Source organism: Struthio camelus, chromosome 7, assembly GCF_040807025.1.
Source record: "Struthio camelus isolate bStrCam1 chromosome 7, bStrCam1.hap1, whole genome shotgun sequence".
NCBI lineage: Eukaryota > Metazoa > Chordata > Aves > Struthioniformes > Struthionidae > Struthio > Struthio camelus.
The window spans coordinates 19451347-19464402 of NC_090948.1; the positions used below are offsets into that span (position 1 = coordinate 19451347).

The 13056-nt window shown below is 39.3% G+C and overlaps 1 protein-coding gene across 1 annotated transcript in view; it reads left to right on the top strand.

Moving 5' to 3' along the window:
• Window positions 1-13056, top strand: part of PDE6C (phosphodiesterase 6C) — a 42710-nt gene that overhangs the window by 27306 nt on the left and 2348 nt on the right. Inside the window, exons 13-21 of the mRNA XM_068951161.1 lie at window positions 55-162; window positions 270-379; window positions 3189-3276; window positions 5934-6034; window positions 7176-7283; window positions 7558-7621; window positions 8694-8768; window positions 8910-8993; window positions 10022-10175. Of these exons, the coding sequence (XP_068807262.1) occupies window positions 55-162; window positions 270-379; window positions 3189-3276; window positions 5934-6034; window positions 7176-7283; window positions 7558-7621; window positions 8694-8768; window positions 8910-8993; window positions 10022-10175 (892 nt within the window). The remainder of the gene's footprint in view (window positions 1-54; window positions 163-269; window positions 380-3188; window positions 3277-5933; window positions 6035-7175; window positions 7284-7557; window positions 7622-8693; window positions 8769-8909; window positions 8994-10021; window positions 10176-13056) is intronic.

The following is a 13056-nucleotide window of genomic DNA, read 5'->3' on the forward strand; positions in this document are numbered from 1 at the left end:
CCAGCGTTTTGTTTCAGTTAACAGCACAGTCTCAACCACTTGTATTCATAACAGGTACTTACACGATGGATGTACACAGTCAGAAAGGGTTACCGGGATATCACTTACCACAACTGGCGACATGGATTCAATGTAGGACAGACAATGTTTACTTTGCTAATGGTAAGTTTGCTGGTATTAAACTTACACTCAGTATTCAGCTTTCCTTTCAACCCCTATTACAAAATTCAGGCAGGCCTACGCTCAGAATTGTCTATTTTCTTTTACAGACAGGCAAAATAAAGAAATATTATACTGATCTAGAAGCCTTTGCCATGGTGGCTGCTGCCTTCTGCCATGACATTGATCACAGAGGGACCAATAATTTGTATCAAATGAAGTAAGTGCAAATACCAAAATTTATGGCCATTTGGTATTTATAGTAGTCAATGAAAAAACCAATGTCATTACCTGCAAAAAATAAGATATATATATTCCCTATCCGACTAGCATGAATAAATACTTATCCTACAGAAGAGAAAGGAATCGAGATTTCTGTGCCACAGAGCACTTGTCATTACTGCTAGAACACAAAGACAAAATAGAATAACTCAGAGGGAGCTCCTGACTGTAATTCATTTCTGAGAGAGACTAAGCTCTTGTTGTCCTTGGATTGTAATGGTGCCTCATGCACACTAGGCCACAGAGAAATGAGAAAAGTGAATTAAACGGATAGTGAAGCCAACACTCTGGCAGTGAGTGGGAGCACAGAAGGCTACAACATCTGAGGGGCAGGTGACATTGTGTAGCACCTGCAAGGTCTCCTTCCCCAGATCTGCCTCCAGTAGCCAGTGACAAACTCACATTGGCTCTAATGGAGCCAAATTAAAGCCTCAGGTGCAATTCTCACTCCCATTCTGTTCTTTCATAGCTTTCAGCATGCCTAAAAGCCTGTACCTGGTACAGGATTGTTTCGAGTTCATGGCAGACCTTTCCAGCATTCCACAAAGGGCTCAGAGAGTACCCAAATAATAAAGTCAAAAAAGCCTCTTCCCAGTCTGAAAACAGCTCCATATGCTGTAAGAGGAATTCAGTGAAGCAATATGAGAAGACTGTGACATGCTACGATCCAAAGGACAAGCAATAATATTGCCTCTAATGTTTTTAGAGGAAGGAATTTTTAAATGAATAGCAAGGAGGCCAAAGAGGAAGAGGCGGCAGCAGTTATGGTGGAAACTTAAAAAACATCTGTGTCTGCTGCACTAACTACTAGGAGATAAAAAGTTAATTTTAAAACTGTTCAAAAGAAAACAGCATCAAGATTTATACGCAGCCTAAGTATGCAGAAGACAGTTCCATATGGATTAGCTGACTGCCTTAAGCGGCAGGATGCAAAAGAAACTTGTGTTTGCTCTCTTACTGGTCTAGTGGTAGCTCAAAAGGAGCTTAAATAAAAGGAGTAGAAAGTCCCTAAATGCATTTACTCTTTTGAAGACAGCATAAGCACTTTCCTGGAGAGGGAGTCAATATGTGGAACTTAAATAGACAAAAGGCAATTCAGAGGGAGACAGGATTTAGAAAGAATGCATTCTTTCTCTCAGTTTCCTGCTGGCTGAATCAGCTAGCTCTGTTGTTTCTCCATTCAATTTACTGATTTATGTAGATCCTTTCCTGAGATACAAGTCTCCTCACATGTTACAGAGGATTCTGAACTAAAGAGCTTGCATTCTGCCAAGGGTCTAAACGCCAGCAAGCTACACGCATCACGAGGTTAAGCTTTGCAACTCATGTTCCTTTTTATTCTGAGTATGCAAAGTACCTTAAAGTATTTGTGTTTTTGTTGTTAGTACGTTTGTCATAACCCAACATGAATTCATTTTATTTTAAACTTACCTGTACAATTATGCATCATGGTGAAACCCACTCATCTCCTGAAGAGTGGTCAATCTACCGTTTAGTCTTTCATGTGATTTGAAAGGGCTTCTTTCTAAGTGCTAGCCGGACAACATAAGTTTCTCAGACTGTTTTACGTGTCAAAGGATTATAACCATAATTTTCTTAGCACTGTTTCCCATCGAGTGCATCTCCAGGATGGTTCATTCTCCTCCTCTGCCCCTAGACACACTCCTCCCAGGAGAGGAGTTTCAGATCACATGCTGGAGCAGTGACGCTCAGGGATTTTCTGATTATTGTCAGGGATTCTCCAGGTGACGTAAGAGAATGAGAGGTGCCTATTCTTATTCAGCTGACTGCCTCTCGTCCAAATAACTTTAAGGGAGCTTTAAGTCTTCCTACTGTGGTCTTTCCTTGCTGAAAGCCCTCTGTGTGAGGTCAGACACAGTAAAGCTATTAATAAATGTTATCAGGCTGTGATTAAGGCCACTACAGCCTTAATCACGAGGCAGGGAACTAATGGGAGCATAGAGCAATCCTTCTGGGTTACTTCAGAAACTGACTTACTAGCTAGGGGAAGAAAGGAGGAAAATACACTTCTGAAGATTCAGAACCAACTAAAGTGTGGACAGGACACTTCTCCCTTCCTCCTAGTACTGTAGCCTCAAGCGCAATTACTTCTGCTTGAAGCTCAACCCCAGGTCAGAGGAAGGGTTTCCGAGCTCTGTGATAAACTCGATACAGCTGAACTGTCACAACTTACACAGTCCATAAAACTGTGGTTTCTGTTTTCTTTTTTTTTTTTTTTTTTTTGAGAGAGAGAGAGAGAGAACCGAAGAGCATTAGAGGAATTAAACTGCATTATATCATTACTTTAGATTTAAGAAACCGTAGTTAGAAACACGAGGGGCACGGTTCACATTCATTAGAGACAGACGAGTTTGAAAGCCAAGCCACACAATGAATACTAACAGCTAGAAAAAGGCTGCTTTTCAAATACGCAGAAGGTGCGTGGATTAACCAAACAGGAAAAACTAAAGCTAGAACAGCTGTGTTTTCAAAAACACAGTTTTTAAGAACCACTATTTTGACTTTCAGTGGGCACTGAACACCCAGTGCTAATTTCTGTCATTTCACAACCACAACAGTGAAGGCAAACGAGTTTTCCTGCTCTGCTTCATGCCAGTGGTTAATAACGATACAGTAAACTATCAAACATACAAATCGGAAGCATTTTAATCCTAACAAATTTCACCATGAGTTAAAAAAAAACACTGCCTCTGAAATGCTATGAACAACTGCTGCTTTTTCAACAGGTCAGCTGCTCCACTGGCAAAACTTCACGGCTCATCCATTTTAGAAAGACACCATCTAGAATACAGCAAAACCCTACTGCAGGATGAGGTGCGTACACGTGACTCTCTGGTTAACACTGATCAGTACAGAAGCTCCAATGCAGTTATGGCCTTCCAAGTTTCTCCAGCTTTCATTCATTCCTCTAGGTCCAAATGAAGAAGTTATGTTCAAATTCATGAGTGTAAACTAAATGCTTACGCGCTTGGGGCAGTGGTGTGCTGTGCACTTTCAGAGAAACCTCTGCATATCTGCCAAAAATAGCCTCATTCAAGACAAAAAAAGCCTGTCCTCTAGGCCAGACACACACTCTCTTCCTACCCTCACAGAGCAGCTAATGCTGAAACCACAGCAGAAAAGAAAAGCTGTTGTGATCAACTACTGCCCCTTCATTCGGGAGGGCTGAAGGCAGCTGCCTCAGCAGCTGGTGAGGAACGGGCTGCAGCTGGGTCACCAGGCTCCCCTCACCCCCGGCCAGGCCCCACACGGACACCTGACCTCGCTCAGACACACACAGCAGCACCGTGAGGCTCTGCTGCAGTGTCCCTTACTGATCCTCTCTGGTGTCAGCAGGAGGCCTTCTCCTCGCAGCCTTCCCTTCTGCCGCCCTCACCGCCTCCCCCGGTTCTCCATGCTGCCCCTGGCCCATTTCCTACCCCTGCTCCCCCACCGTGGGGGGCACAGGTACCTCTCAGGTGCTTCCTTGTGCTCCCAGATGGGCCCCGTTGCCCCTGCCTCAGCCACCCTTCTCCAGGAGCAGTTGAGGTGAAATTCCCCACCGTGGCACCTGGGGCTGAGGAAAATGGTGGCCGCGGGGGTGGGGAGCCCCTGAGTGCTGCTGCCTGCCTGGCCGGGCTCTGCCCTCCCTGCCTCGCCCGCACCCAGCCCTGCTGCTGCGCAAAGGGAACAGGTTATTTACAACACCTAGCCCATAGTTTGCTGGGAGATAATGCAAAGAGACTTAACAGCCGAGGCTGGAAGGCGCCTGCAAGGCGTCCCGCTCCCGGCCTGCGGCAGGGGCCCTGCAGGCACCTGCTTCTGCCTCCATTTTTCATTTTCTAGTCCCTGCAGATATGCTGTTTCCTGACCTCAGGAGGGTGTAATCAGAATAAATCCATATGTAGCACAGTGACCATAAACAAAACAGAAGATTTATGATTTTTTAAAACATACAAAATGTTTGTTTACCTGTCTACTCATGGTGGCATTGTAGTTTTTTTAATGTGCAAAGCCTGGGCCTATCGGCGGAGCAGTGGTATCCCGAGGTCCCCTGCTCTCGCACCTAGTTGCCTCCTCAGCTAAAGGAGGAAGGAAAACCAGGAGACTTAGAAAAATGCTGGGTGTGATACTGCCGTTCCTTTTGCAGGAGACAGACGTTGTAGTATAAATTAAAGAGGTGATAAAACCTGAAGGGCTTCCCAGTGTCTGAGTAAGCAGCTGGCTCCTACTAGCGCTGCAGCCAGTTGCACTGAGCCAGGCAAACAGCAGGGCGAGAGCACTACTCCAGAGGACTTGTCACACATACAGACATAACCCATAAAAAACAGGGAGGAGCTGCCGCTCCTTTATTAATTACATGGAGTACAGGTGAATCTGTTTGGTTTTAATTTGGGCTTTATTTATAGCAATAGGTGACTTGCCTCCTTTTGAGGCAGTGTGGGCATAGCTATCTGTGTGGTCTCTGGGGATGGTGCCTCAGAGCCATGTGCAGTTTGCACAGTTATTTGGTCTTTTATTCTGGTGCTATCCTGCTGTCAGTGCAGGGCTCCTTCCTGGCCTCACCACTGTTTTCTGTGCTGGCTGCTAGCTGGGTCCATCCCTTCTTTTGCAGTAAGTTTTTCCATTTTTCCCTCTTAAAAGGAGTACTTCTTGCAGCTTGGTAGGGGCTGTAGCCTGGCTCCCTGAGTGGGCACACAGGGCATGAGAAACACAGTTTTACTAGCAGTGTGCTGTAATCCAGTCTGTTAGGATGTGGGGACCCAAAACTTTCTGTATTTCAGTCATCTGTGGGGGCCCCAGACAAAATAGTGCTTTGGCTACCCTTGTTCCTGCCAGGAGGCTGTACTGTAGGTAGGCCCTTGCTCTCACTTGTGCAGCGCTGCTGCTGGACGGCAACGCTGGCCGTCTTCCTCCACCCTCAGAGGCGAAGGTGGCCGCAGGTCTGGCAGCGCAGAGGAGCGCTGTGCGCTGCCCTTCTTTCCTGATCCTCTTAATCTCGACGGCAAAGACAAAACTATACCTTTCTCTTCTCCCTTAATCTGCAAGACTAAGATAAAATTACAGCGGTCTTAAGTAATTCTTCCAGGATCAGCTGCTGCCACAGAGAAGTTTTTTTTTATATTATATACCTATGAATATTGTATTTTACCCATCCATTTTTTCAGACACTAAAATTTGATTAGTGCATGTGACACTGCTGCGGAAAATCGTACGATGTGGTGATTTACTAGTTTGCATTTGGAGCTCAGTATCGGACATTTCTGCAGGCCTAATTCACAGAAATATTGGTGCATGTGAACTGCCCTTGTGAATAAGGGCCGCCTGTGGCAATTGAAGAATTTTTAATTCATAGTGTTTTATATTGATACAGGGACAGTAGTTGGCCATGTATGCAGTTTTGTTATACTATTCTATGGGACAGCCTGTATAGTACAAATCAAAGCTAGTTTTATAAGAGGAATTGAATGTGTAAACTTTCCATCTTTCAGAGTTTAAACATCTTCCAGAACCTGAATAAGCGACAGTTTGAAACTGTTCTACATTTATTTGAAGTTGCAATAATAGCAACAGACTTGGCATTGTATTTCAAGTAAGTACTAAATTCTGTATAGTTCCCTACTGAAAAAAGGTCAACCCTATACAATTTACAACTGTTGTATTGACTTGCGATAAACAGAGTACGGAGCTCCATTTAAAATTGTTATTAAATAAGCCTCATTCTTGTAAAAAGCAAGATATAAGCTTTCAAACTTCAGAACACATACATGTCTCTAACACTTAGCATTCATTTAGTAGGTCATTCAAATATGCTTTTTTTCTTTACAGCAAACTGTATTTTAGAAATGCAGATTCTGTAATGTGATCGTGAGGTTGTGTGTGCATGTGTGATGTTTTTTGTACCATGCTACAACTACTCATACTAAACATGAGTACGCTTATGCCATGGAAACTAAGCTGTTGGTGTAAAAACGAGACTACAAACATTAACTGATCCCAGTGCTAAATATGCTAAGGACTCCAAAGATCAAATCATCCACCCTGTTCCTAAATCACTGACTTAACATACTTTTCTAATGGGTATTTTCCTTAGGGATATATGGAAGCTTTTTTAATTTGTCCAAATGTCTTATGACTGGGATGATTTAAAGTCAGGAGATAGAAAACAATTTGCTAAGTTTTTCAACTGCAGATATGAAATTTCAATGAACAGTAGCTCCATATTTAATTCACTCTAAATGCAAAATAAAGAGATCTATTAAGCAATAGCGAGACACATTTATGTTTTTCTTAGTTCTTCTTAGTCAGGTCATAGTGCCCCTTAAGGTTTCAGGGGTGAGGTAGGGGGAAGCACGTAATTAGAACTTGTTTCACTGTTTCCACTTCATTACCTTACAGGAATTATTACAAAGCAAAATATGTGATCCTAAAGAAAGAAGAATGTCCGCACAAAACAGCGTAATATGAAGAGTTAGGAAATCTGTCCTCTCTTTCTTTGTATGGAACCTTGACATAATACTTCATATATCAGCAATCTATGGCAAAATCTAAATGGTTAGGTTAACTGAAAAACTTATCTTTAAGTTCAATGGGAAGAAGGTGTCACTTTGATAATGCCATGACTAGGATACTACTGTGGAGAAGCAAAAATGTGGGAAATATGTTTTTCTATTTTATTTTTAATGCAGGATTTTTTGTTCACTAATGTATGGTGTATTGGTATGTTTTAACAGGAAAAGAACTATGTTTCAAAAGATTGTGGATGCAATTGAAAAGATGGAAACGGAAGAGGAGGCAATTAAATATATATCTATTGACCCAACCAAAAAAGAAGTTATCATGTAGGTGGTTAATCTATTACATTTTATTCAGTCAGTTACCAAGGACTGGATTTGAAAAGCATTTGGGCACCTAGACATATAAAGTAAGAATCGGTGTTGCTGTCAAAAAACGATGAGCTTAACCCTGATTTTGGATTGGAACTAGATGGCTACAGGCTTTTCAAAATCTGCACCCGTCTGCATCTTAGCTGTTTCAATTCCTTAAAAAATCTGGATCCTATTTTTTTCTTTCATCATCCTAACTATATGCCTGTTTTGTTTTGCTTTTACAAAGGGCTATGATGATGACTGGATGTGACTTGTCTGCTATAACCAAGCCTTGGGAAGTGCAAAGTAAGGTAGGTACTTTTCAAACAGACAATACTGCATATTTTATTTGTTGTATTGCCTGTTTGGTGCATGATTATTCAAATAAAAACTCTACATATTGTCATTTATTAGATATTTAACTATTTGAACCTAACTGTGATTCTGAAAACAACCTCTATTTTGTTGTCAGTGTAAGTGTAGCGGCTCCACAGTGCCTCTCCCCAGCCAACTCCACATTTGTTCCACCTTTCTCTACTTGTCAATCAGCCAAAACTAGTCTCCTGGCTTGTGTCATCCATTCTAGCTACCCTTAAATGCTGCTCACTTTCATTTTTGTGTTGCTTGATTTTTGCTGTTGTTGGGGTATTTATTTTTTATGCTGCTTTAACAGCAGCATAATTTTAATTAACTGTGTCCATTCTGCGCAACCTGGTTCCATTTCAAGGTAGCTTAATCATGCTAAAATAAATTCTATAATGCAGTGTGGCACTGCTTTGTACATAAATACTTCAAATACTTCAGAACTTATTGACCATCACACTCAAGCTCATCAATTAGCCTTACAGGTATAAGTTTTAATAATGCAGAATTGCAACAGCTGCAAGATGCTTGTGGAGCATTCTAGGCAGTATACATAGTAGGTATTAGAAGATTCTGTTATGTTGCTGATATTGTCTGGTTACTATTGTCAATAATCTATCATTTAGTCAGCATGCACCAAATTTGCAAAGTGGTAGAGGATAGTTATTTGCTGCAAAAGGCCTTACAGTACACCAGAGTGTCTGCAAGTTTGGAAAGAACTGCATGACTATCTCTGCAGGGATTGAAGAGTGGAATTTTATTGTTTTTGACCAGAGCGCTCTCTTTCTGGAGAACTCCTTAAGCTACTCAGAGAAGCTGGCAATAAATATGTTGTCTTTCTGTGGGACAGAAGTTAGTAACAATAGTTAACTGTAAATTGAGAGTACGTTGATGTGCCAGTTCTCAGTTAATCAACATTTTTTGGAAGACTTTTTTTCTTTGCTTTATTTCTGTTTGAATTGACTGCTTTCTGCTTAAATTTCCATTGAATTACACTCAAATTGTGATTTTTTTTTTTAGGTTGCCCTCATGGTTGCAAATGAATTCTGGGAGCAAGGTGACCTGGAACGGACAGTACTACAGCAACAACCAATTGTAAGTACTAAATAATTTATCTGTGTTAAGCAATATTACCTGTTATTAAAAATACTGACTAGATATTGGTCTGTTATGATTCCTATATTGCTATACCAAAAAGCATGATATCTACAGTAAATTACTACTATTCTGTTCTAGCCTATGATGGACAGAAACAAAGGAGATGAACTACCTAAGCTCCAAGTTGGTTTCATAGATTTTGTGTGCACATTTGTGTACAAGGTAAGAATAAATGTTTTGGTTTTCCCTTTGCAGTAAGTCTGATGGCACTATTAGTGACAAACTAAAGTTGCAGGTAAACTCTAGACATCAGTGAGACTCTTGGTTATTGGGTAAACAACTATCACAAGAGCCATAATTTTTAATCTTTTGTTATTTAGGAATATTGGGTCCAGCAGAGCAAATTCAGGAGACTCTATAAAGTGGAGATCACAGTGAAACTTGAGGGCTCTCCAACTTCTCTTACTGTTTTGAAAGATTGAGTTAAAAAGCCCCATTCTTCACAGTCCCATTTAATATGAGGCATGCAATATGTGGATGTTTTCAGTAATCAATGAAAACAATGGCACAGCACAGGGAATAGGAAACTTGCAATTATTCAGGAAGTACAGATATTCTATGCCTTCTGGAAAGCACTGAAATGCCAACACTAGTAATCCCTGTCTAGCTTTTACTGTTATCCCAAAATATCATGAGGTAAAGTGAGATGTACTATTTAAACATCTTCAGGAGCATCCTTGGCTGCTTGGAATATGATGTTACTAGAAGATACTAGACTTTAATATCATTATATGTTATATAATTGATACCGATAATAATATGATAGATACAGTGTATCACAGTGACAACTGTGTTATGTGAACCAGACTATCAAATATGGAGGATTAGGGAAGATATTAAAATTTTATATTATATAATGCAGACCTTTTCTAACTAACAGACTGTATACTCGATACAGCATTATTATTCCAACACAGAAATTTCACTGATATGCCACTGTTGCATGGCAAAGAACATGCTCTGGAATGCACACCAGCAGATACTAGCACTTTTTTTTGTGACTTTTACAGAGAAAATCCATTACGGGAGACAGATCAAGTGCTTGCGAAAAAATGAAACTAAAATTAATTCATCTGGTACACATACTGAAGGAAATGTTTTCTTGCATAGGAGCAGTATTTCCACAAATTCAGAATTTACAGATCAGTCTTTACAAATTTCTAATTTACTGATTTAAATTGTTTGTATAGGAATTCTCAAGGTTTCACAAGGAAATCACACCTATGTTTGATGGTCTTCAAAACAACAGGGTTGAATGGAAAACACGAGCTGATGAATATGAAGAGAAGATGAAAATTATTGAGGAACAAAAGAAAAAGGAAGAAGAAGCAGCTGCCAAAAAAGGTTAAATAACTTTTATGGTTTTCATATATATAACGCAGTCAGCATATTTTTTTCTCTCTGAAATTCACACATTCAGTGCACTGTCAATGCTTGTGCAGTATTCTATTAAACTTTACACTAATGACATGCGAGTTCTGATTTAGCCAGATTAGCTTTATCTTCAGTTGGAAGAGGAGTAACTGTTCAAGATTATATAAATCCAGTACACTGACCTCATTTGCAAAACTGCTGTATTATAGAAAATATGATCATAACAAAGATGAAGGGAATGTAAAATTTATTGTGTCTTAAGGCTTAAACATAATAAAACACCTATTTTTCTATGAATGCTACAATCGCCTGAAACACAAAAAATGCAGCAATTCTGTGTGGCATTGGCCTCAAGTATATTAAGATGCTTTGCTTTGCTTGAAAATGAAAATCATCAAGCGTATGGATGGGAATGGATAGTTTGCTTTTGGAACATAGAAAGCGGTGGATATCCTCACTCCTCTTCCAAGCTTAGGATAAAGCTTTTGGTTGTTATTCCTACCATCAGTTTCTAGGCTAAAAAAAATTTCTCTCACAAAGTGCAAATTTAACACTAATCTTCCTAAGACAGCCAGAGTTCTAAAATTAAAAGTATGGTTTTGCATGTGATGACCTGGAAGAAAATCTGATTCAGTAGAAACTGAGAACCTATCACTCAACTGTAAGAGTGAAACAAGTCCCTTACTTTGAATCTATATTGCATTTGGAATTTTAGATCAACAGGTCTGCTAATCAGCTGAAATGCCTGAAAAGGTTCAGAGATTAAAACAAAAACATGCATGATTTCTACAGAGTGATTTATTGTTAGCTCTAGTTTGGAGAAGTTAGGTTAATAGTGTGTTTCACATTTTTAAAATATAAAAAAACCTAATTTATTTGTTAATTGGTGTCTGTGGGAAATAGGTGAGTATTCTTCACACTGCACACAGAAGGGAGGTTACTCAAGGCCACGCATGAAGTTATTGTCAGATTTTGGAGAAGATCTACAGAGTTCTTGACTCCTAAAACAAATGATATTAGGCCTAAATTCAAAAAATACTGTTGCAAAGTGGTTAAAAGCATGAAGGTACATGATTTATTCACAAACCAATTTTTGAAAGAAGTCTAAAGTGAATCAATTATTGTCCAGATAAGTCTTCAAAAGTTTAAAACACATTGTACTTTATCATGCCAAATTCACCATTATCTTCCAAACATGCAGCATTCCCTATTCTTACAAGGCTACAAAGGTCATTTGCAATAAAATTACAAGAAAAATTTTGGCCTGCTTGCACTCTATACCACTTACACACTTTCACAGGAATTACATCCACCCCATTTCTCCCAAATTTATTTTTAGAGATACTTTTTAATTAATCATACAGTCATCTTAAAGATTAATTTATTGCTGAGAACAAGGTGGCTGGGAAAATGAACAAACTACTCTTTCCTTGCTCTGGAATGTAAGCATCTGCACTCACAAAAATACCAGGAGAGAAAAAAAAAACACCCAGGACCTATTCATAAACCTCCTTATACATCTGCTTTCTTGACAAAGAGTATAGTTACTTGAAGTCTAGTCCTATTCTGTTATGCATAAAGTTCTTCCTAAATGATAACAAATAATACATTTAGGAAGAGTCATGTGCTTACACTCCCACTGGAAGTTAGGACCATCTTAAATCACTGGAATCACCTAAGTCACTGTGACTTAGGGAAAGAAGTTACCTTCCCACAAGAAACGCTACACAGGCAAGCATGAACAGACTGACTTAAAAGGGGGCAAAAGTTCTGCCCTTCTTTGCATATCATAATTGATATTACAAAAGTCTAAGTGAATCATTTTGGTTCTTTTTAAATGTGCATTTGGATGAGGCCATACACATTTGTGAAGAACAGATCTGACACTGTCAAATCAAGGCCATGTAAATATAGGGGTTTGTTAAGTGACTTAATACAAACAGTAGTATAACACATGCTGAACCATGCTCAGTTCTCTAGATCACACTGACCTGGCTATTCTTAGCCATTCAGGAGACAGAAAACAAAATAAACATATTTGCTGAACCACTACAGTGGAAAGTTCAGAACAGAAACTAAAAAGGAGTACAGCATTATACTAAGAAAATAATATATATATTTAATAACATAGTGTTGATTATATCCACAAATTACAAAGGGTAGGACACTGATCATGTGACATGTTTCAATGCAGGTGGAAAGGGTCGAAAATGACCTAGTAACATGGTGATCCACAGCTTTCAAATGTAAGTTTTAATTCTAATATTGGTATCTTACCTTAAATGAGCCTGGAAACGCAATTTATTACATTGAAAGATCCAAACTATGACCAATAATAACCTGTGGAATCATTTGAGAGAGACATTAACAGAACCAGTAGCTACAGATAAAAAACATACCAAAAAAAACCTCTCTCTTGATTGTTAATTACAAAGGGATTCATGCAGAGTTGGTTAAAAGTCTATACAATTAGGTCAAATTAAAGTTTTTGTTTATCTTCTCCTTCAAAAATAGTTTCAAGAATTATATTGATGCAGGAGTTAATTTCCTTTGCATGGCTTGCGTTCCTCAGTTTTATATGTGTGGGACAGAGTTAAATTCACATAACTACTGAAACTTTCCAGTAAGAGTGGTTCAGAGTGTGTTTGGTCCTTTCAAAAATGCTGATATCAACTGCTCCAACACGTATGTGTGTGTATATATATATATGTGTGTATATGTATTTATACAGTGCATTGTTTCATATTCTGATTTCCCAGATAAGTAGTGCAAACATTCAATTTTCAGAAGGTCAAACACACGTAATATCTGTATCACAAAAGCAACACCTGTAAAAGAAAAAAAGAAAGAA